At 48.5% G+C, this 24,685-nt stretch overlaps 1 protein-coding gene across 4 annotated transcripts; it reads left to right on the top strand.

The window, feature by feature from the left end:
• Positions 1–1,339: 1,339 nt before the first annotated feature.
• On the top strand, positions 1,340–23,679 carry CD40 (CD40 molecule). Of its 4 annotated transcripts, none has more exons than XM_081098028.1 (9): positions 1,340–1,460; positions 14,451–14,526; positions 14,885–15,010; positions 15,549–15,695; positions 16,026–16,119; positions 20,364–20,425; positions 22,298–22,384; positions 22,510–22,535; positions 23,045–23,640. In XM_081098028.1, the coding sequence occupies exons 1-9, from the start codon at positions 1,452–1,454 to the stop codon at positions 23,204–23,206; spliced, it is 789 nt and encodes a 262-aa protein (XP_080954154.1). In that variant the 5' UTR covers positions 1,340–1,451; the 3' UTR covers positions 23,207–23,640. The 4 variants fall into 4 exon arrangements, with proteins under 4 accessions (XP_080954154.1, XP_080954155.1, XP_080954152.1 ...); XM_081098029.1 differs by lacking the exon at positions 1,340–1,460 and adding an exon at positions 5,764–5,869; XM_081098026.1 differs by lacking the exon at positions 1,340–1,460 and adding an exon at positions 11,237–11,349 and having other exon boundaries at positions 23,045–23,679.
• Positions 23,680–24,685: the final 1,006 nt, after the last annotated feature.

Here is a 24,685-nt window from a genome sequence, read left to right as displayed (position 1 = left end):
GACAAAGTAAAGGGTTAATATAATTTATAATAATAAAAGTGTAATATGCTATTAGACTGGACGTCCTTCCAGATGATCTTCTGGCTGAGGCCAGGGCTGTGAGGGAAGCCCGGGTCCTGGGTGCCTGCTGGCAGCTGGAGGGAAACCCCAGGTCCTGGGTGCCAGAGGGAAGCCGTGCCGGCAGCCAGGGGAAGGTAGGTCTACTCTTGCAAGAATTTTGTGCATCAGGCCTCTAGTTATTATATAAAGAGCTCTTCATTAGGGCTCGAACTTTGTCTAGTCAATGGTAAAATGCCAACACGTGTCACATAGTAAGTGTTCAATGAATGCTTGTTGAATAAATAAAATTGATAAGAAAAAGACAGTTCAGTCCTAATCGGTTTGGCTCAGTGGATAGAGCATCGGCCTGCGGACTTAAGGGTCCCAGGTTCGATTCCAGCCAAGGGCATATACCTTGGATGCGGGCATATACCCAGTAGGGAGTGTGCAGGAAGCAGCTGATCGATGTTTCTCTCTCATCGATGTTTCTAACTCTCTATCCCTCTCCCTTCCTCTCTGTAAAAAAAAATCAATAAAATATATTTTAAAAAAAGAAAAAAAAAAGAAAAAGACAGGTCAGTAGAAAAATGGGCAAAGTTACTTAATGGAAGAAGAATGCCTAATGGTTAATAAACATTTGATAGGACATTCAATTTCAGGAATAATTGGGGAAATGTAAATTAAAGCAACAATAAGCTATGTCTTGTCATCAATTGTCAAATATTAAAATGAATTATAGCATCTAGAGATGGAGAGAATGCAAAGTAAAGTATTTTTATATATGAGTATTTTCCAAGTTTTTTTTTGTAAAGTATTTTGAAAATACCTGTTAGTATATATAATATACTATATACTCACAACTTCCACTTTTAGAAATCTACAGAAATAAAAGTATAAATGCCTAAGGATATATGTTGTTACAGCATGCTTCACAGTGGTTAAAACTTGGATGTAGACTGAGTATAGAGCAACAGAAGAATGGTTGAACCAATTGTAACAAGTTTGCATAGTGGAATATTAACCAGTTATTAAAAAAGGATATCAGCCCTGCCTGGTGTTGCTCAGGGGTTATAGCATTAGCATGAGCACCAAAGGGTCACAGGTTCAATTCTCAGTCAAAGACAGGTAAATGGGTTGCAGGTTCAATTCCCGGCCCTATGAGGGGTACATGTGGGGGAGGCAGCTGGTCCATCTCTCTCGCACATTGATGTTTCTCTCTTTCTTATTTCCCCTTCTATCTCTCCCTCCCTTCCACTCTTTCTAAAAAAAAAAAATCAATGGAAAAAATATCCTTGGGTGAGGATTAACAACAACAACAACAAAAACAACAACAACAACAACAACAAAAAAAAAGAAAGAAAGAAAGAAAGAAAGAAAGAAAAGAAAGAAAAAGAGAGAAAGAAAGAAAAAGAATGTGTCAGGTCTGTGTCTACTAACCTGGAATGATTTCCATAATATATTGTTAAGTGAGAAAAGTGACTACAAAAAAATGATAAAGATGCCTTTTCTTATGAAATGAATAATTAAATAGGTATAAGAATACCTGCCAGGCTGTTATGGGGAGGGAGGTATAGAGATAAAGAAAAAAAGAAATATTTATAAAAGTGTAAATAATCCTATATAATAAAATTCTAATTGCAAATTGACTGAATGGCAGAATGACTGGTGGAACGACTGGTCACTATGATGTGCACTGACCACTAGGGGGCAGATGCTCAATGCAGGAGCTGCCCCTAGCCCACAGGACTGGCAGCCAGTGGGGGGTGGGGCCGGTGAGTGGGCAGTGCCAGGCCAGCCAAGGCGGGTGTGAGTAGGGGGTCCCGATCGCCCTGCTGGTTGCCCCACAGATCAGCCCTGAATGCCGGCCAGGCCTAGGGACCCTACCTGTGCATGAATTTCGTGTACCAGGCCTCTAGTATGGTATAATGTTATAGGAGAATGTAAAACAGAAAATATATCTATGGTAATTTGGGAAGAAAAATCTGAAGGTACATACAAACAAGGACAAAAAGATGACATGTACAAATAAAAACATTGATTTAATTTGGGAATGGGACCATGGATAATTTTTTGGTGTGTAATAAAGTATCTGTTTCATATATCTTGAGCAGGAAAGGTTTGATTACTCACTGTGCTTTGACTGTATGAACAGATGCAGAATTATATCCCTTGATCCCAATTCCCAAACTTTATATATTTTTTCCGTTAACTCACTGAGAAAAAGTTACCTTTCATATTCTTATGTCTTTCCCCGGGGTTTGGGATTTTAAAAAAAGTATACTTGACTTTTGAGAATATTTCCCCTATATTATTGGGCTGGGAGAATATTGGCTTCCTTTTGTTTTAGACTTTGGTGTATGCCCAAACTTAGGAAGAAAATGAGGGATGAGGTAAGGAGAAAAATACCATCCTACATAGAGAATTGCAAACCGTGGCAAGTGTTCTGAGGGATATAGCAGGGCAAATGAATCATTTTGGCTGCTTGGCCTTTGATCATCCTTCTTACTGGACAAGAGTAGAGGGGGTGGACAGGACCCATTAAAGAGGCCAAGAGGGTGCAGATAGTTCTTCCTACCTCCTGGCTGCCAGAATATGGGGTGTGGCCACTCTGATGTTCCTTCCCAAGACTCTGAACCTTGAGGGAATGATATTCAAGTTCATAGTCAGTGAGAGATTGAATTAATGATCTATTTCTGTGTAAGAAATTAGCCTAAAATTTAGTGACTTGAAATGACAAGCATTTATCTCCCAGTTTCTGTGGGTCAGGAATCCAGGAGCAGCTTAGCTGGGTGGTTTTGATTAGGGGTCTTTTATCAGACTGCGGTCAAGTTGTCAGGTGGGGCTGCAGTCATCTGAGACTTCACTGGGGCTGAAGGATCCATGTCTAATGGCCAGAGGCCTCGGTTCCTCACCATGTGGGTTTCTCTAAAGACTGATTAGGATCCTCATAACAAGGCAGCTGGCTTTTCCAGAGGGCCTGATGAGGAGCAGGGGGGTGGGGGTTGGGGAGGGAAGGGGGAGAGAGAGAGAGAAGGAGGGAAGAAGAAGAGGCAAGGTGGGAGGGAGGAAGGAGAGAGAGACAGAGAACATGTGACAGAGCACATAAGACTGAAGCCTCAGTAGTTTACAACCGAATCTTGGACATGAGATACTATTACTGCTCTGGGTTTCCATTGATCACATACTCGTAGACCAACCCTGGTACAATGGCGGAGGGGACTACACAAACCTGTGAAGACCAGGAGGTGGGCTCACTGGGGGACCCCCTTGGAGGGTGGCTAGCACAGAGTTGGTTTGTAAGACTTGTTCTGTAGCAGGGCCTTGTCTATGTCCCACATCCTGTGGTTCCTGCCTGAACTTGATTCTTTAACCTTCCTTTCAATTCTATGAGCCAACTGATCCTTTTCAATAATGTTCTCTTCTTCGTATTTAAATTCACCAGCTCTGTCTTTTCTTGCTTGCAATGACAACCCTGACCAGAACAGGAGCTATGAGAGAAGACAGCAGTGGGGAAGGTAGGTTGGTGGTGGAGGAACTTCACCTTAGATAAGGTGATCCAGGAGGGCCAGGAGGTACCATTTTTTTTTTTAAATTAAATCTTTATTGTTCAGATTATTACATTTGTTCTTCTTTTTTCCCCCCATAACTCCCCTCCTTCCAGTTCCCGCCCCACCCTCCGCCCTCACTCCCCACCCACTGTCCTCATCCATAGATGCACGATTTTTGTCCAGTCTCTTCCCTTATCCCCCTCACTCCTCCCCCCCCTCAAGAATAGCCAGTCCACTCACTTTCTATGCCCCTGATTCTATTATAACCACCAGTTCATTCTGTTCATCAGATTATTCACTTGATTTTCAGATTCACTTGTTGATAGATGTGTATTTGTTGTTCATAATTTATATCTTTACCTTTTTCTTCTTCTTCCTCTTCTTAAAGGATACCTTTCAGTATTTCATATAATACTGGTTTGGTGGTGATGAACTCCTTTAGCTTTTCCTTATCTGTGAAGCTCTTTATCTAACCTTGAATTCTGAATGATAGCTTTGCTGGATAAAGTAATCTTGGTTGCAGGTTCTCGGTATTCATCACTTTGAATATTTCTTGCCACTCCCTTCTGGCTTGCAAAGTTTCTGTTGAGAAATCAGCTGACAGTCGTATGGGTACTCCCTTGTAGGTAACTGACTTTCTTTCTCTTGCCGCTTTTAAGATTCTCTCTTTGTCTTTTGCTCTTGGCATTTTAATTATGATGTGTCTTGGTGTGGTCCTCTTTGGATTCCTTTTGTTTGGGGTTCTCTGCGCTGCCTGTACTTGTAAGTCTATTTCTTTCACCAGGTAGGGGAAGTTTTCTGTCATTATTTCTTCAAATAGGTTTTAAATATCTTGCTCTCTCTCTTCTTCTGGCACCCCTATAATTCTGATGTTGGTACGCTTGAAGCTGTCCCAGAGGCTCCTTACACTATCTTCGTATTTTCAGATTCTCTTTTCATTTTGCTTTTCTGGTTGGGTGTTTTTTGCTTCTTCGCATTTCAAATCATTGACTTGATTCTTGCAATCCTCTAGTCTGCTGTTGGGAGTCTGTATAATATTCTTTATTTCAGGCAATGTATTTCTAGTTGGTCCTTTATCACAACATCGAGGGTCTCATTAGGTTTCTTGTAGATCTCATTAAGTTTATCGGCAGTTTCTAGAAAATTCTTGAAAAACCTTAAAAGTGTGGTTTTGAACTCTATATCCAGTAGTTTGCTTTCCTCCATTTCTGTCATTTGTGTCCTTTTTCTTTGCCTCTGCATTTTTTATGCTTCCCTGTGTTGATAAAGTGGTTTTCTGTGCTAAGTGTCCTCTAGGGCCCAGTGGTTCAGCCTCCCCAGTTACCTGAGGAGGACACTCTTGGTGCACCCCCTTGTGGTCTTTGTGCACAGTCTTGTTGTAGTTAAGCCTTGATTGTTGTAGGTATCACTGAGAGGAATTGACCTCCAGGCCAATTGGCTGTGAGAATCAGCTGTGTCTGCAGTGGGAGAACTTCTGTGCTGGAGACACCCCTCTGGGGCACGCCTTGCTTCAATGGGGCTTTGGTGCTCACTGAGTCTGCCCCCTGAGTGTGTCCTTTATGGTTCTACGGAGCTGCAAACTGGATGGTCCCACTCTGACCTCTGGGTTTCCTGGCTCCTGGATCTCTAGGGAGGTGCTAATCTAGCCTTTGCCTGAGGCTATCCAGCAAAAGCCTCCCTGCAGGGCTTGGGCGGGGTGGGTCCCACAGGATCAACAGGGTGGGGCTAGCAGTTATGGCTGCCCTCAGTCCTGCCCTCAGAGGCTCTGCTTCTCAATGTCCCAGTAATCGCTGCAAGCCCCCGGAGAGAAAGCTGCCCTCGAGTTCCGACCGATGCCAGGCAGTCCCGCTTTTCCCGTATGAGTTTGGGTCCCCAGAGACTCACCCAGACTGGAGCTCAGAGCCTGAGACTCCCTCCCGATTGAAAACGATAACCGCACCCTCAGCCACCAGCCTGCTCCACATGCACCTCCACACCTTTGTATTTTACTTCCGCACTGTGCCTCCTCTGAGTCTCGGTATGCTTTTCTCTTTCCTTCTAGTTGTAGAATTCCCACTCAGCCAGCCTCCCTGTGGTTCTGGATGATGTCTGTTCCGTCTTTTAGTTGTATTTTTGAAGTGGTTGTGAGAGGCAGCAAACTTCGGTGTTTACCTATGCCACCATCTTGTTTTCTCCCCAGGAGGTACCATTTGCCAGGAGACCTGAATGGTGAGGCAGAGTCAGCGGATGAAGAGTGGAAGGAGGGGCATTTCAGGTAGAGGGAGCAGCACAAAGGCTTTGAGGTGAGAACAGAGCTGCCTGTATGGGTAAAGTGTAGCAAGCAAGTGGGCAAGTGAAGGGAGAGGTCAGTAGAAACCAGAGATCACCCAGAATCTTGAGGCCATGGGGAAGAATTTGGATTACCTTCTCCCAACCAAAGCCATTTCTTGTTCCAGACATTAGAACCCATGAAGGCTGAGGACCAGACCTAGGGTTTTCTTCTCTAGGAATCAGGATCAATCAAATCATGATTAGGCCATGATCAAGATAGAGACCTATACTTAATGTTAACTCACCCATCTGTTGTTTTCCCACCCATCTGTTTTGCTGGCTCTTGGGTTTCCCTAATTTCTGGTTGGGTTATTTCCTGAGTTTCTCAGTTCCCTCTGATAAATCCCAACCCTACTCTGCAGAGCTGAAGGAAAATATTTTTGTCCACAGTTGGACCCGGGAATCCCAGTTAGAGAGGCTAGTCATCTGGGGAAGATTGGCAGCTACCCAGGACAGCATGGAATGCGCAGGTGGATCCCTTCAGTCTCATATAGTCCCACCTTCACTCAACAAACGCTTGTTCAGCATCCAGCATGTTCATGGGCTCTTTGTGGGCATCAGGCTATAACGATCTTCCTTTGTAGGAATCAAGTTAGGTAGGAGGGATGGCCCAGTCCAGATGTTATTGAATGGGAGCTCCTGTTACTTAGAAGTTGGCACTGTAGCCCATGGCCAAGCCAACATGTCCTATGTACTCTGCATTCCAAATGGGAGCCAGATACTTTCCCGCGAATGTTTGCTAAAGGGGCCAGAGCTGAACCTCTATCTTAGTCAAAACATCACTTTCTTTTTCCTTGCCCATTTAATAATCCTGATGAGGGAGGAGTTCTCTGGTTTTATTGAGGGATATATATTATGGTGGTAGACAATCTTTCCCACTTTGATTGGGAGTCTCTGTGGGGTGCGGCTACAGTGTTTTGGCCAGGTTCAAGCCTCGGACTAATGAAAGGAAAGGGTCCTCTCATTGCCACTTGCAAGTCCCAGCTGGAAGGGCAGGGCCCTCCCAGCACAATCATAGCCAACGGCTGTGGTTGTAAGCTTGAACCTATGGTCCAAACACGTGGCCCCACGTGCCTTGTGATAGAGTTCGGGTGCATGTAGTTAAGTGAGGTTGAAACTCAGGAGAATGCTGTAAACAACGTGATCATGCCCCTACTTTGCCTCGTGGCATCTGCTATAAAATAAAGACACGGCTTGTGGGCGCTGGCGCTGTCTCCTCATCAGGGAGCAGCGTCCCACCGAGACACAGCTTTCATTCTCTTGTCTGTCTATTCTCAATCCTTTCACCCCGCCCCCCCCCGCCCCCTCAGGATCACCTTTGGCCGTAACAGTCTCTCATGGTGATTGAGGGGTGACTGCAAGAAAGGATGCTAGGATGCTGTTCCCCAGTGGGATCTACTTGGTAGTTGACTTGCTGATGTCCCCTGTGCCTATCTGAGCAGGGGAGAAGAGAGGTGGAGAGAGGGGTCACCATGGAGCAGCTGGCCAGGATGCGTGAGCGTCTCTGGGTCAGGTGGAACTTGCAGTAGTTAGCTGGGCTTTCTGATATTCCACCAAGCAGTCTGACTGCTCTGCACAAGGGTCTCCCCAGTGGCAGGAGCCTAGGTAGTGAGGCAAGGCAGGAGAGAGAGCTCAAGCCTGCGCTGGATGTCCTCTGTCAGAGAACTGGGCAGTGGGGAAGCCTCCAAGAAACTTAATGTGCCCCAGGAGAAACCATATGTGGACACTTGCCACTCTGGGTTGGCTAGGGAAGCAGTGTTTACAAGAGGGAGAGGGCTACTCCCACTCCCTCCTCTCAGTGTCAATAAGGGGGAGGGTGCTGGGGCACGTCTCCCAGCCAGGCCATGCCCCTCCCCCCCCAACCTTTTATCCAAGCAGGCAGGGACCTGGCTCAAGTCAACCCTTGGATGAGTAAGGGAGAAGATAAAATGAGATTTAAATTGAGTTTGAAAATAAAGCTTTCAAGGATGAAGGTTTAACAACAGAAAGTGATCCAAAAATAAAGCAATCTGCTGGAGATGTCACTAAGGGATGGAAAAGGGAGATTCAACACAACAGGGCTAAGGCTGAGATTAGGGGGGAAGCTTCATTATTATGCCCCACCGAGTTGAGTCGCCTCGGTACACTGGTTTCACGAGTACACAGAATAATTGAAATATAGTGTCTTGCATAGGTAAGCAGCCGCAGGAAACTGAAAGGGCCCAGGGAGGTTGGCTGTTGGAGAGGACTTTCCAAAGAAGGGGCAGCTGAGCTGAGTCTTGAAGCCTTGAAGGGTGAGAAGGAGTTGGTGCAACAAAAGGAGAGTGGAGAAGAGCTTTACAGGAAGAGGTGACACTACAGTCTGGAGCAGCAAGTTGAAGGCAGGAAGGACAATTAGACATGCAGGCCAGAAAGTCCATGGCCTCAGGCCCTGTGAGCTTAAGAAGTGAGGGCTCTGGGAGAGTTGTTTCAAATCTGGGAGCAACACAATGGGGTTTGCATAGTAGAACCATCTGGTCACCAGATTGTGGCAGTGCTGTGGACTTAACCCTCAGGCACACTTCTTACCCATTCACCTGGCCCTATGACCCCCAACTCCCATACGAAGGCCATTTTCTCTGTGATTCCAAAACCCTGGGTTCCCACTCTTTTACTGCCCTTTGCTCTACTCCCATCACTGGACCCTTCATAGTTCTCTTTGATACACACTGAAATATTGCCATCCTCCCCATAAATCATCATCTCTCTTTCCTTCTCCGACGTACTCTTCCCAGCCCGAGTAGATCCTATGCCTTCTTTGGGTCTGTGCCTGCCAGCACATGTTTCCTCGGGGTATACATATACTAAAATATCTTCCCTTTATGCTATCTGGTCTTCGCCCCATGGGGCAACCGAAGATTACTATGTATTCTTTCACACATTAATTTAAGCTGCTTTAATTGCTGCTCTGATATGTTTTATATAATATAATTAATGTTTTAATTCTGTGTGCTTGCTTTCCAAGGCAGTTTTGTGAAGGGCCCAATTTTGAAATCAAGCACATAAAGAATAAATAATGGCTGATGTTATTATAGTGATGCCCCCGCACCCGAAGGGAATTAAGAGTGTGCTGGTTTTTTTTAAGTGGCTTAAAAAGGGAAAAGATATTTTAATGTTCTCTTCATTCTGGGCCAGCTTGGGTGGCTTCATGAAGTCCCCTGGATGCTGATTTCAAGTGTTTCTCCACTGTTGGCATCTGACCACCAGCTTGAGGTCTGTGCTTCCACCATCAGCTCTGTAGCTCTTGCCTCCACTTCCTTCCTGATGGAGCCTGTGATTAGAATGATAAGTTACTGAGCCCACTCACTCACTCACTCATTCATTCAGTGATTGTGTATTGGTATTCTATTGTGTGCCCAGGCCTCGGATAGATTTAGTCCTGTCTTCAAGGAATTCACAGTCAAATGTGGGCAGCAGGCGGAGTTATAGCCCAGCACGATAACGCTGTGGGAACACAGGGGAAGGGGGAAGGTGGAGCAGAGTACCTACCTGTGTCTCAGGTTGTTAAGAGGAGACTTAAGAGGAGGCAACATTTAAATTGGCTTCAGGAAGGAGAAGGGGAAGAAGAAAACAGCAAGACACAGTAAGAAAAGACAATTGTGTGTTTGGAAAATTGGGAGGTGAGCATGGCTAAAGCCAGTATACATGGGAGGATATGACAGGGAGTGAGTGGCGAGTGGGGACAGAGGTTGGGGCCAAGTGGAGAAGGTTTACTCTGCAAGAAGGAGTTTGGACTATCTTGAGGGTATAGGGGAGCCCAAAGGGGTTTTTGATTTTGTTTTTAAAAAGTATGTTTTTATTGATCTTAGAGAGAGAAGGGAGAGACAGAAACATCTATAGGCTGCCTCCTGAAGCTGCCTACTGGGGATCCAGCCCATAACCTGGGCATGTGTCCTGACTGGAATTGAACCAGGGACCTCTTGGTGCACAGGTTGATGCTCAACCACGGAGCCACACCAGCTGGGCAAGCCCAAAGAAGTTTTTAAGCAGTGGAGTGTCCTGATCAGATTAGATCTGGGGTTTATAAAGGGAATTGCAGTATAAATTAGAGGGAGGCAGAGCGGGGGCGGGGGAGGAGGGAAAGGGAGAGAGAAAAGCTGTTAGAGTTGCCTAGCACATAGTAGGGGCTCAGTCATATTTATTGACTGGGCGAGGCTGTCGGGACAGTCCAGGTGAAAGATGATGAGCCTCTGAATTAGGGTAGTGGCAGAGGTGATGGAAAAGAGAGGTTGGCTTCCAGAGGTAAAATCCACAGAGCAATTTGCATCAGAAGCCAGGAGAATGGGGTTAGCAGCTCCTCTCCCATCCCCCCAGCTCTGCACACCCTGGTCTTTGGCCTGGCCCAGAAATTCAGAGCTTGGAGAATTATCACCTCAACCACTGTCTAGTTCTAGTTCTCCAGGTTTCATGGGGAAAAACTGCACTCAAGGGCACTCGGCCCATCAGAGGCACAGCCTAGAGCAGAACCCAGGAAACCTGGTGTCTATTGTGTGCTGCAGAGCAGAGACTGTTAACACCGATTCAGGAAAGGCTAGGAGGGCCAGGCTGGAGAAATGTGAGCACAAAGGTGTGTGTGTGTGTGTGTGTGTGTGTGTGTGTGTGTGTGTGTGTGTGTGTTTCTGCAGAACAAGAGGGTGGGAGTCTCCTGAGATTCTCTAGGGGTCCTAGTGCTTAGAGACAGAAGGAAACTGGGATGGGATAGAATCTGGTGGTGGTGGGGCGCATGGTTGCGTGGATGGATGGATGGATGGATGGATGGATGGATGGACGGACAGACGGGAGGCAGGGACGCTGGGCACATACAAGGGAATTTCCTTTGAAAGAGAAACTCTAAGAGGGAAACTCTCTTCCTTGAAACGCCTCCCCAGCCCTCCTTCCCACACCCCAGCGGTGGCCTTCCCGTTTTTTGGGGATGGGGAGGGGGAACTTCCTTAGGTCTCTCCACCCGCGGTGGGGACGCTTTCGGTTCTGCTGGGATTCCCGGAGGCGGCGGGGGAAGAACCGTGGGGGTCCTTGTGGTGTCTTCCCAGCCCCGGTGGGGATCTCTCCCCTTCCTTCGCCCCCCAGGAAAGCCTGCAGGCTCCTTCCTCTCTCCAGCTTGGCCTTTGGAGTCCCGGGGGCTAAGGAGGAAGGGCCCTCCCTGGGACCCTCCACTCCCCTTTCCCAGCGCGTCCTTAAACTCCCCGGGGAAACTGAACCCGGGAATATCCTGGGGAAATCCCAGACCCGCGAGTCGCCGGGAGCCCCGCCCTCCCCAGCGAGGCCGGCCGCGATTGGCCCGCGGAGACCACGCCCCTCTAGTGGGCGAGGCCACCGCTGGGGGCCGGGAGCTACTACAGAGCGGGTCCCGCACGCTCCCGCGCCGCCTGTTTCCGACCTCGCCATGGTCCGCCTGCCTCTGCAGTGTCTCCTCTTGGGCTGCTGGCTCACCGCCGTGAGTTGGATTTTTGCTCCGACCTGACGGCGGAGTTTGGGATTTGAGAGGGGAAGGGGCAGAGAAGCCTTCCTTCGGGGAAGGGCTCTTCTACCTGATTTTGTTGAGGACAGAAGGGTGGTGGAAGCTCGGCCTGGGACCCTGGGGTCCTGGCTGCATTAGCTGGGCTGCCTCTCTCTCTCCTCCCAGGTTGGGGTTCCAGGTAGCCCGCAGAGGGTGCGACGCGGGGGCACTGCAGGCAACGTGCCAGGACAGCGTGGATGGGGTTGCGGTTTGGGGAGCCTCAAGCCTTCATCAGGAAAGGCTGGCGTCTGGTTCGCCTCCAAGGCCGGCCAGCAGTGGGAAGGAAGGCAGGCCGAGGGAAGGGGAGGGTCTGGCTGGTTTCCTGTCCCTTCGCATGTGGACAGATGCCAGCTCTTAGAGTGGTTATCGTCTCCTTGCCAGCTGGGCTGCCTTCTTCCAGGGCATCTTGTGGGCACAAGGGGTGATCCGACCTAGGAGGATTGCTCAAGGCCATGTCTCCGCATCCTGAGTTCAGGATGACATAGGGGGGCTGTGGGGGAGATGAATAGTTCAGGTGACCCAAGAAAGGGTTTCTCCGGGCACCAGAGGGCTCAGACATGCCCGACCGAGCATGTCTCCGGGATTTTCAGAAGCCCACACTTGTCTCACTTTTTGTTTAAGTGTATTTTTGTAGTTCCTCATTCTGGAGGCTGGGAATCCCCCAAGTACCTTACCCTCTCATCCCAACCCCTCTGGTCTCCCCCGACTCTCAGGGGCTGTAGTTTCTGGCATGAGGTCTGAGCAGGAATGGAGCCGTGCAGTGGGTGGTAAGGGAAGCTACTTTGTTCCCAGAACTCTCCTTTTCACTCTAAGCAAGGGCTCCAGGAGGAGAGGAGCACCTCCCCGGGGCGGAGCTGGAAAGAAGAGAGGTCGTGTAGGAGGGAGAGGGGGCAGAGCCAGGGGAGGGCGTGAAGCTGGTTTGGGCTTCTCAGGAGCGTACTCCCAATTTTGGCTCCAGGTGGACCTGGGCTGTGACAACTCCAATGGCAGCTGCTACTTATCGAGAGCTTCCTGCATGTCAGGCCCTGAGGAAAATGCTTTCCATGTGTTTGCTGTCTGGTTTCTTTGAACTCCCCAGTATACAGATGAGGAAACAGGCTCAGAGAGAAGGAATGTCTTGCCAAAATTCTCATAGCTAGGATATAAACCTGGATATAAACCTGCATCTGCCTGGCTCCTGAGCCCGTCTCTCAGGTGGTGAGAGCCTCCCAGCCTTGGTATCAGAAGGACTGGAACTATGGAGTGGGAACTGGGGATGGACCAACTTTCAGAGGAGGAACCCTATTTCTCATGTGTTTGAAAATGGCATAAAGGACTTTCATGGCCGTGGGACGTGGGGGGAAGGTCCGCGGTGTTGCAGGGAGAACCTTCACAGGCTTTGAAGGTTGATGAATGTTGTGATGTGATGTGATGATGGCGGCAGCCGCCTTTTCTGTTTCCTTCCCCATTTGGGGTAAGACACATTTCCCGTAAGCAATGGCTGACTGAGAGCCACCCATTAGGCAGGATCCTGAACAGCCAGCCAGTCAGCCAGGACACTGGACATTCAAGCAGATACTCACATATGTATGATAATCAAACTGCTACTTAATGAGCACCTACTATGCTCTAGACACGGTGCCAGGCCACACACAAATGTTCGTTCTCATCTTTACAACCTAAACTGTGGGTAGGTGTTATTACTCCCATTTTAGAGATGTGGAAACTGAGAGGAAGAGAAGCAAATAGCTAGTAAGTGTTGCAAAGTCAAGTGCTGCAAAGACAGAGAGCCTGAAGCTGTTTGTCTCTCGAACCTATGCTTTTTTCACTGGCTGTTCCCAAAGCGTGGGATGATTGTAGGGAGCCCACGCACACAGAACCAAACAACAGTGATGCACTTTGCAGTTCTGTCTTAAACCCTTTGACTTTTTTGAAGGAGGAAGTCTCTGGAATTAGAATATAGTTAGTTAATACTTCTCAAGTGCTTGCTAATCCTCTTTCTAAAACAAAAATCAAGAGCAGGCCTGGGGTAGAGGCCATCGGCAAGCAAAGCAACCAGCTGGCGTTTCATAATGTTGTTTTGTTGCTGTTGAATTTTATTTTTAGGGTTACCTTTTATTTATGAGACGTTCTCATGGCAATGACATAAGGTTTACATGGAAAAGAAATGTATTTAATTTAGTGAGAAGTAATTAATAGCATGCGTTGTACCTGGAAGTAGTAAAAGTGAGGGTGAGAGCCAAGCTGATGGAGAGAGGGAGAGTACTGAGACCTGTCTTTTCTTTCAGATCCTATCACTGTGAAACCGTGTGATTTCAGAGAGAGAGAGAGAGAGAGAGAGAGAGAGAGACAGAAACATCAATAATGAGAATCATCCATCGGCTGCCTCCTGCATGCCCCCTATCAAGGATCAAGCCTGAAACCTGGGCATGTTCCCTGAACAGGAATTGAACCCGTGACCCCCTGGTTCATAGGTCAATGCTCAATCACTGAGCCGGGCTAGTCTGACCATTTGTAAAGTGAAAGTGTTGGATTTTATCTTCCCAGCTTCACAATGTTCTGGCATTTTATGAGGGAGGGCTTAGGGGGGAAAAACACGGTGAGGCTTAGACAGGGAAAGGGGTGGGGAGCAGAAGAATAATAGGAGGAAGAGGCCAGGTGCTAAATATAGCCCCAACCTAGGACTAGGACCAGCTGAAGCAGCCAGTCTCTGGACTCCAGGGGCAGTCCTGGGGTCCTCACGTGCTTTTGAATCTTTGTGAAGAAGAAAGTGTCAGGAGTCCCGACAAAAGGAAGATCTGTTTAGTTCAGAGACTATTGTGAGGTTCAAGCACAATCGCTTTGTAAAAGACCAGCACGATTCTCTGGGTGCTTTTACAATTGTATCAGTTGGCAGTTTAGTTAAAAATAACCAAGCCAAGTAGTAGGCAGGCCCCACTGTTCTGCTTTGGATTTCCGCTTCAGCTCTAACCACTCTCCCGGCTGATTTTCACCTTCCTGCCAACGAGGCTACAGCAGAGATTCCCAGATCCCCTCAAATTGCCCAATTCTGTCTTTAGGTCCACCCAGAACCACCTGCATGCAGTGAGAACCAGTACCCCACAGAAAGCCAGTGCTGTAATCTGTGCCCGCCAGGTGAGACGCCTCCCTCCAGCCTCACGGTGGGACCCCTCGTGGTTTGCTGGCAGATGCAGGCTCCATATGTCATCTGTAAACCTGAGTCTTAAATGGCCCCTGGGATTGCCCAGCCCTGCCCTGCTGTCAGAAAGTGGTGGGTTCCCTCTGTGCCTACTCAGGACTAAGGTTCCTGTATCTTCCTTGGCCCCCCACCCTCCTACCCATGACCTGACTCTGAAGGCTGGAAGGCTCTGAGACTGTCACCTTTGAATCCTCTGCCCGAAAGCCCAGCCTGCTCCCAGCCTGCTCAGTTTTTGGTAAATGTCTGACTCCCAGAGTTGGTCAGAGCTGCCTCATTTCCTGATGCTTTTTCCAGGACAGAAACTGATGAATGACTGCACGGCGGTGACCGACACGGAATGCGTCCCTTGCAGTGAAGGCGAATTCCTGGGGACCTGGAGCAATGAGAGGCGCTGCCATCCGCACAGATACTGCGACCCCAGTGTGTGGGCTGCGGGGGACCGGTGCTTGGGAGTGGGGCTGATATTCCAGCTCATTCTTTTTTTAAAAATTAATGTATTTTTATTGATTTCAGCGAGGAAGGGCGAGGGAGAGATAGAAACATCAGTGATGAGAGAGAATCATTGATTGGCTGCCTCCAGCACTCACCCTACTGGGGATCGAGCCTGCAACCCGGGCGTGTGTCCTTTACCGGAATCAAACCCGGGACCCTTCAGCCTGCAGGTCAATGCTCTATGCACTGAGCTCTATGCACTGAGCCAAACCAGCAAGGGCTTCCACTCATTCTTGACAATGCAGCCATTAACCATCGTCCCCTCCCCTCCCTTTTATTAAAAATAGAAAGCCAGGGTCTGTTTGGATTGATTGGAGTCTAGGCTATACTGGTTGTTAAATAATTTGACTGCTATCCCTACTTGGAAGAGGGTCTAAGAAAAAAAAAAAAAAGCAGGAAGTGTGAGGAGTGGGGCTCAGAGAGTCCCCAGCAAGGGTTCCCATCCTTCCCACCCATCTCTGCGCAGACCTAAAACTCCGGGTCCAGAGTAAAGGCACTTTGGAAACAGACACGACTTGCACATGTGACGAAGGCCGACACTGTGTCGACGAGGTCTGTGAAAACTGCGCCCCACACAGCTCTTGCCCCCCTGGCTTTGGGGTCAAGGAGATCGGTAAGTGGCCTGTCTGAGAATCGGCTCTAGAGGCAGGAGGGAGGAGTTGAGGGCCAAAGGCAAGGGGCTGGGCAGTGGGCACTCAGCCCAGAGGTGGAGGGAATGGAGACTACAGCCTACATCAGGATGTCTCCTAGAGTGAGCAGGAAATGAACCCTTCTCATTCCGGCTCTTGCCATGGCATCTGCCTTGGGAGGGCAGTGGGAGAAGCCTTCCCAGGGGCTGCAGCAGTGGCGGAGGCTCTCCGCCGGGGAGGAGGGCTTAGAGCAGGAAGACTGGGAGCCAGACAGGTAGTCCATTGTGTGATGAATGCCCCCTTCTCCCTCCCAGCGACAGGGGTTTCTGACACCATCTGCGAACCCTGCCTGGTCGGCTTCTTCTCCAATGTGTCATCTGCTTATGACAAGTGTCATCCTTGGACGAGGTATAAGAACTCATCCCTGGTGTTTTCTGTCCCAAGAGGGGCATGGGGTCTGCTTCCATCCGATCCTGCTATCTACCCTTCAGCCCCGGCTCCCATGTCCACACACACTCATGCCCGTGTAAAACCTCAGAGCGACCTCCTGGACAACTGACCAAATGGGCACTTTTTAGCATTTTCTTGTCTGTGCTCTGTTGGTGGTAAGAGACACTGTTGATCTCTCCAACTCCGCGAAACTCCCTTTCCTCGGGTACATGGTGACACCTCTCCTTTCCTTCTCCGCCCCTGGTCCTCCTGAACTGGTTTCTCAGGCCTTTGCTCTGCTCTACTTTTTAACCACTTTGCCTGCCTCCCCTGGACCACCTCATCCGTGTTCATGGCTTCGAGCTACCATCTCTCCTACCATCTCTCTCGGGTGGTTCCCAATCAACATCTCTTGACTAGATTTGTCTCCTGGATCCCAGACTGTCAAATCCAATGGCCGAGGGTACATCTCCCTGCAAGTGACCCACAGGCACCAAATGGGCTCACCTTCCTGCTCCCCTCACCCTCGGTGGAAGCCACCGCCCTGCCTCTGGGCACTTGTCCCGTAGTCCCCCCTCACCTCCAAATCAGTCACCTCCTTGCCTTCCAGATGCTTTGGGACTCCTCCCTCTCACTGTCTCAGTGATGCCATTTTAGCCTGGGCCTCATCACCGCGGTCTGAACGGTGCCTTAGCCTCCTTATTGACCTCCTCACCTCTAGTCTCCCCCTTTCATCTGGTTCTCCCTTCACTTCCAAAGTGAGTTTTCTGCAGTCCATTTTAGATCACAGCACTCTCTGTTTACAGTGCTTCACGGCTCGCTGGGCCTTTAGGTCAAACCCAGACTCTCTCGCGTGGCCTATGACCTTCCTGACCTCTTCCCACCTCCTGCTACTTGCAGTCTCCTCAACACACTGTTCATACTCTTGCATCAAGCTCTTCTGCCTGGACTACACTTTAACACATGCCCCATTAACTTTTTACATTTAATTTTAAATAATGGGTAAGACAGGCGCCTCAGACAGAAGGCACAAAAGGGCCTACGGTGATTAGTCTCCCTTTCACCCCTTCCCTCAGCCCTCCAGCGCTCCTTGGAAGCAGACACTTCCTTACATGTCTTCCCATCGACAAACACACAAACACATACGTGCTCATGTGCAAACACTTATTGTCCACACAAATTGTAGCATCTCATAGACACTTGGTCCTTTGTTTACTGTCTGCCTTTCTCCTAATAGGTTGCAAACTCCTTAAATGTAGAGACTTGGCTCTTTTCCTCCTCCTACTTATGCATCCCTTATGCCTAGACCAGTGCCTAGAACAGCCGTGGGCAAACTACGGCCCACGGGCCAGATCCGGCCCGTTTGAAATGAATAAAACTAAAAAAAAAAAAGACCGTACCCTTTTATGTAATGATGTTTACTTTGACTTTATATTAGTTCACACAAACACTCCATCCATGCTTTGTTCCGGCCCTCCGGTCCAGTTTAAGAACCCATTGTGGCCCTCGAGTCAAAAAGTTTGCCCACCCCTGGCCTAGAACATAGTAGGTGCTCAATAAATTTTACTGGTCCATGTCGACTGATGAGTGGTGGCACGTTGGGGCAGTAGAACCAGAGCGCTGGGTTCCAACCTCACTGCCGCTGAGGAAGGGTGTGGCCCTGTGCCAGGTGTGACCCTCATCTCTCTGAGCCTCAGTGTCCTCATCTGGAAGTTGGGGATGACCTTCGTCTCATGAGGCTTGAGGAAAAGACTGGTGGGAGTGTTTTGTAAGCTCATGAACACTCTCCTCATGTATATGCTTTCTTTGAAGTTTCTCCCTCTCCCCCCACTTTAGATGTTTTTTTTCTTTGTGACATGCCTCTCAGACAATTCCTCCTCCTCCTTCTTGGACCATGTTGGACCTGCTCTTCTATATCTAGACTCCTTCATTGGCCTCCTGGCTGGCCACTTCTCTCGATTTCTCATCCTGTGAGCTCTCTGGCCAGCTGAGTCCTCCCACGACTTACGTCATGTGATTGGATGCTGATATGACTCACAGCTGAATCCCGTTAAAACCTTCATGGCTGACTAGCAGTGATCGGGTTCTATCAGTGATCTGGTTCTAAAGACCCAACTTTTCCATGGTTCCATAATGCATCTGGCATCTCACCCACCTAATCTCTGTATCACATTGTTCTGCTTAGTGGGAATGTAGCACGGTTCTAAATTTTATGTCCTTTGGGCCGACTCAGACCTAACTTCTCCAGGGGAGTCTTTCTGGACGACTCTTAAACCAGAGGTTCTCAACTAAGCAATTTTGACAATATCTGGAGCCGAGACTGGGAAGGGGGATGTCACTGATATCGAGTGGGTGGAGGCCAGAAATGCCGTTAAACATCCTACAGTGCATGGGACAGACCCCCTTACAGAGAGTTATGTGGCCCAAAATGTCAGTGGTGCCGACGAGGTTGAGAAGCCCTGTCTTAAACCAAATGGATCATGTCTCCATTCCTGCCATTGCAGATTTCATCTCCTCTTCTCTGGACAATTCCCAGTTCACTTTAGCCTATATCACAAGGCTTGGCACTCATTAGAGACGCTCCAATTATTACCCCTTCAAGATGCGTAGTAATCTTTCCTCTGCACTCATGAGTGCCATAAGAACAGTTTGCACTGTAACCAGCACAGGAGGGTGCATGAAATATGTGCTGAGTGAAGCTGGATTTGTTGGTTGTTGATGGTCTCCCTCTGGGGTTGGAAATCTTATGGTTGGCAAACTTAATGTCTCATTCTCTCTCTATCTAGTTGTGTTTTTTTTTTAAATTTATTGCTTAAAGTATTACAAAGAGTATTACATATGTCTCCTTTTTTTCCCCCCGCCCTTGACAATCCCCTGGCCTCCCCTACCCCCCAGTGTCTTATATCCATTGGTTATGCTTATATGCATGCATACAAGTCCTTCGGTTGATCTCTTACCCCGCCCCCTCCTGCCCTCCCAACCTCCATGGCCTTCCTGCTGTAGTTTGACAATCTGTTCGAGGCAGCTCTGCCTCTGTATCTATTTTTGTTCATAAGTTTATAATGGTCTTTATTATCCAGAAATGAGTGAGATCATGTGGTATTTTTCCTTCATTGACTGGCTTATTTCACTTAGCATAATGCTCTCCAGTTCCATCCATGCTGTTGCAAATGGTAAGAGTTCCTTCTTTTTTAAAGCAGCATAGTATTCCATCGTGTAGATGTACCACAGTTTTCTAATCCATTCATCTACAGATGGGCACTTAGGCTGTTTCCAGATCTTAGCTATGGTGAATTGTGCTGCTATGAACATATGGGTGCATATATCCTTTCTGATTGGTGTTTCTGGTTTCTTGGGATATATTCCTAGAAGTGGGATCACAGGGTCAAATGGGAGTTCCATTTTTAGTTTTTTGAGGAAACTCCATACTGTCTTCCATAGTGGCTGCACCAGTCTGCATTCCCACCAGCAGTGCACAAGTGTTCCTTTTTCTCCACATCCTCTCCAGCACTTGTTGTTTGTTGATTTGTTGATGATAGCCATTCTGACAGGTGTGAGATGGTACCTCATTGTTGTTTTGATTTGCATCTCTCGGATGATTAGCAACTTTGAGCATGTTTTCATATGTCTCTTGACTTTCTGAATGTCCTATTTTAAAAGGTGTCTATTTAGGTCCTTTGCCCATTTTTTGATTGGATTGTTTATCTTCCTTTTGTTGAGCTGTATGAGTTCCCTATAAATGTTGGAGGTTAAACCCTTATCAGTGATAGCATTGGCAAATATATTCTCCCATGTAGTGGGCTTTCTCGTTGTTTTGTTGATGGTTTCTTTTGCTGTGCAGAAACTTTTTATTTTGATGTAGTCCCATTTGTTTATTTTCTCTTTAGTTTCCAATGCCCTAGTATCTGTATCGGTGAATCTAGGTTTTTTTTTTTTTTTTAATAATTTATTTTAATTTTCTATTTTTAGGGCAAAATCAGTAATGTTTTTAGAATAAACATATGATACATTATATGACATACATTATTTAGCCTTGCTTTTGAAGTCTGAGTTGATGGACTTGTTTTCAAAAGTTATAATCTACAAATGATTGGCTCTTTACACTTATAATCTATGTTTATAAATGCTTATATAATTATTCTGTATATTTTAAAATATTCTCTCTCTCTCTCTCTCTCTCTCTCTCTTTTCCTGTATGTGTGTGCACATGTGTGTCCACACAGCTGTGAGATCAAAGGCCTGGTGGAGCTACAGGCAGGGACTAACAAGACTGATGCTGTCTGTGGTGAGTCCTGGAGAATGGGTCCTGGCAGCAGGCTCGGGAAGTAGGGAAATACAAGCGGAGCCTGAGGCATACAGAAACAATGAGTGGGAGAGGAAGTGAGAGGAGGAAGCAGTTTGGAGTTGGGGCGGGCAAGTCAGCTCCCCTCTTGAGCCTCAGTTTCTTCATCTATAAAATGGGATGATAACAGCACCTCCCTGAGTGGGTTGGTGGAAGTGCCTGGCATGGGTTCTTGCACTTTGGAAGTGCTTCATCGAAGCTATTCTGCAGCCCCCCTCACACTTCAAGGATCAGCGTGGTGTGACACGGTTTCCTCCCAGGGCCTCAGCTTTGATTTTAGAACGAGGAGGTTGGCCTACAGCACAGATCACAGACTCAAGTAACTACAGGGACTAGGCAGGTCATGTTAATAAGTGAAAAAGGTCAGAGGTGAGAAAAACGCACTCTCTTTGCTTTTTTTTTTTTTTTTAACATTCATTTTCCTTTTGGCAGGGCTGGGTGAGGGAAGCATTTACCTTGGGCACACTATTTAAAGGGGTGCCTGAAAAATGCAGTAATCAAGATAACATTTTTTTTTTTTGGTTAATCCTCACTCAAGGGTATTTTTCCATTGATTTTTAGAGAGAGTAGAAGGGCGGGGGAGAGACACAGAGAGAAACATCAATGTGGGAGAGACGTATCATTGGTTGCCTCCTGCACACACCTGGACTGAGGCCAAGGATTGAGCCTGCAACTGAGGTATTTGACCGAATCAAACCTGGGACTCTTCAGTCTGCAGATCCATGCTCTATCCATTGAGCCCAACCAGGTAGGGCAAGATAAGCAACAGCTTGATGTAATATTTAAAAAAGAATAAAAGTCAATGCAAAAAAATCCATAATGAGCAAACTATATAAAATTTTAACTAATGCCATGGTCCAACCTTGCATCTGCATGACCCTGCCTGACTTGCCTGAGCCTAATTTTGGAAACTTTAAGAAAAAAAAACAGGCAGCCAACCTGTGGGCCATAATTTGATGATATGATTTTTTTTTTAAAAACATGACATGAAAATAGATATGATTTTTTTTTAAAACATGACATGAAAATATTACCTTGATTACTGAGTTTTTTTTGTATCCCTTTAAATTTTGTCCCAAGGTGTGTGCCTTACCCTAGTCCAGTGGTTCTCAACCTTCCTAATGCCGCGACCCTTTAATACAGTTCCTCATGTTGTGGTGACCCCCAATTTCATTGTTACAAATTGAACATAATTAAAGCATAGTGATTAATCACAAAAACAATATGTAATTATATATGTGTTTTCCGATGGCCTTAGGCGACCCCTGTGAAAGGGTGGGGGTCGCAACCCACAGGTTGAGAACCGCTGCCCTAGTCCCTGCCCTGCCTCCTAGTCTTCCTTTCGTTTTCTCGTTTGGAATGGAAACTGAGGTACAAGAAACACGTTTATTTCCCCTCCATTCTTCTATAACAAAGGCAACAGTGCGGACAGAAACGATGCAGGTCCTCAGCACCTCAGCACGGGCACAGAGTGGGGAGGGAGGGGAGTGTGGGGAGCGGTGGGGAGCGGGCACTCGGTTCTGGCCAGTGAGTGCCAGGTGGGGCTGCTGGTCCAATGGGGCTAGATTTCCACATTTCTAAGAGACACCAGGTGTCTAGATTTTAAATCTGCAGTCGCCCCCAAATGAAAAGGTTTAACATAATTTAAAAATGTGCTGGTCACACTAAAGACATCTGCTGGCCACGGCTCACCAGGGCCACCTGCTCGAGGCCTGTCAGGGATGAGCTCAGGCCTGGGAGGACTGTAGAGTCTGGGGAGGTCCAGCAGCTCTGGGCCTGGGGGGGGAGCCATCGCTGAAGTCTCCGTTTCTCCAGGTATCGAGCATCGGAAGAGAGCCCTGGTGGTGATCCCCCTCGTCGCAGCCCTCCTGTTGGCTCTCCTGCTGGTGCCTGTGTATTTCTGTGAGTCCCCACAGGGAGGTGACGAGGAAGGCAGGGAGGGAGGAGAAGGTCAAGCAGAACCAGCTGCCTGTTTCCTTATCTGGCCTCACTACTAAGTCTCCACCCCTCTATTTTTTTCTCTCTAGGGAAGTTGCCCAAGGTAAACCGCAAGGTAGGTCACCCCTGGGCACTGGCTCTGAACTTGGCAAACTGCAAAGAAGATGGACTCACTGGTGCCTTTATGGCAGTAAAACCGATTCAGGGTCTGCCCTGTGGCCAGTGGGGTGACAGCAGAACTGGCTGCTCTGCCTCCCGACCCCCCAGTCCCATTCCCGGGATCCAGAGCTCCTCCCATCCCCTCCCTCAGCGCCAGCCTTCGTTATCCCCAGAGCGCACTTCTCCACAGAGCTGCCCTGGCACCATGGTCAAAGTCAGTGGCGTCATCTGCTGTTCTTTCCTGGCATCCAACACGTGGGGAACCACTTTGGGGCCTTGGTGCAGGCCAAGGGCCAGACCGGAGGGGCACCTCCTTAAACCCACTGGAAGCTTCTTGACACCCTCAGTGTGGCCAGCAGGGGGCAGGAGGCACCCATGGAATCCGCCCTGATTGGGGAGCATCCCCTTGGTGGGAGGGCTCCTCAGAGGTGTTGCTGAGCATAACCTCACCCCTTGGCTCACCAGACCTTCTGCCCTGAGGACCCCGGGAAGGCCAAAGAGGGTGCACGGTCAGATCCTGAGGAGGTGGAGTACACCGCTCCCGTGCAGGAGACCTTACACCGGTGCCAGCCCGTGGTGCAGGAGGATGGCAAAGAGAGCCGCATCTCGGTGCAGGAGAGACAGTGAGGCTGTGTGTGCCCGGGAGCATGGCAGTTTGGACAAATGTGCACGTGGCCGCGGAGCCTGGAGCTGCAGCTGCGACATGAGGGCGAGGGGCTGGCGCTAGGCACAGCCCCCCACTGCCTGCACCCCTGCGGCTCAGAAACAGTTCACTCAGGGGAACCTCCTCCTCCAGCCTGGAGCCGTTCAGCCTCCCAACTTGCTTTTAAAGATGGAGGCAAGACTTTTTTGGGGGTGGGGTGGGGGGCGGGGGCATATAGTAACATCATCAAACCCTCCAGCCCAGCCATTCAGTGCCCACGTGGTTTCTGTGAGCCCAGGGGGACATCTACATGAATATCATTGCAGTGTCGTTTGTGACAGGGGACAATTGGAAGCAACTTAACTGTCCATCAACAGGGGACTGGCTAAATAAAATGGTAATATATTTATGTAACAGGATCTCAAACGCACTGTCATGGGAAAAAAGCAGGTTGCAGAATGACAGGCATGGATTTTTTTTTTTTAAAGCACACACCCCTAATCAATATGATCTATCACCTGTGGGCACGTGTACAGACATAACATATGCTGTATATGTAGGTGTAACACGGGGTCTGGGAGGATACACAGGAAACTTGCAGCTCTCGGGGTTGTCATGCCCGGGTTGGGGAAGAAGGCTCTGGATTTGACTTTTTCATAAGGCTTCATTCCCCCCCCCCCCCCCCGGGAAGGAGAGTGAATTCACATACTGCTTATGTAACTAAAGTCATCAAACATGTGAAAAAAATGGGGGTGGACATGCTGGGTGGCAGGAGTGGCTACATTTGCTGTCGGGCTCCCAGAACCAGGGCACTTTGGGAGGCTGAATAAGAATGTCCCCAGGCTGCCAGCCCTCCCTGTGTGCTCGCATTTGGCACCAGTTTGCAAAGGATTCTCTCCATTTCATTCATGTTCACAAAACAGCCTGGGGGACAGGCAGGGCCTGCACCCCTCCCTCTTTACCAGGTGGAAACAGGCCCAGAGACACCAAGTGACTTGCTGATGGTTGCACAGCAGTTTGTAGTGGTGCTGCTCAGAGCTCCCCACTCCTGGTCCTGCACTGCTTCTCCCAGACCTGCCTGATCTCTGGAACCCAAATCTGTGGGTCCTTCCCAGGGCGATCTTGGGCCTCCCACCTCCTTCTGACCTCCCAACTGCTACAGGAGCTGTGCTTCTCAGTCAGATGGCACCCCTTCCCCCAGCAGTATCTTAGGATAAAAATAACCATCCTGTTCTCTTTTCTCGCTGTGCCAACTGAGGGGGAGCCTGGCCAGGAGGAGCAGCAGATGGAGTCGGAGCAGAGGGGAGGGGAGCGGAGGGAGGGAAGGAAGGGTGTAGGGCAAGGAAGAGAAGGATGAGCCATGCAACGCCCTGGCACAAAGATTAATATTCATGGTGTGAATGAGGCCAGGCTGGTTTAACCCAGGGATTGCCCCCCAACCCCCTAAGAAGCTGCTCTGATTT

The sequence above is a fragment of the Myotis nattereri genome (genome assembly GCF_964212035.1).
Source record: "Myotis nattereri genome assembly, chromosome: 8".
Lineage (NCBI taxonomy): Eukaryota > Metazoa > Chordata > Mammalia > Chiroptera > Vespertilionidae > Myotis > Myotis nattereri.
This window is presented reverse-complemented; position numbering and strand designations above follow the sequence as displayed.

Coding starts and splice junctions, on each gene's coding strand:
- CD40 (XM_081098026.1), top strand. CDS start 11,299: ATGGTCCGCCTGCCTCTGCAGTGTCTCCTCTTGGGCTGCTGGCTCACC. Junction 14,527..14,884: donor CTGTAATCTGTGCCCGCCAG/GTGAGACGCCTC, acceptor TGCTTTTTCCAG/GACAGAAACTGATGAATGAC. Junction 22,385..22,509: donor GCTGGTGCCTGTGTATTTCT/GTGAGTCCCCAC, acceptor TTTTCTCTCTAG/GGAAGTTGCCCAAGGTAAAC.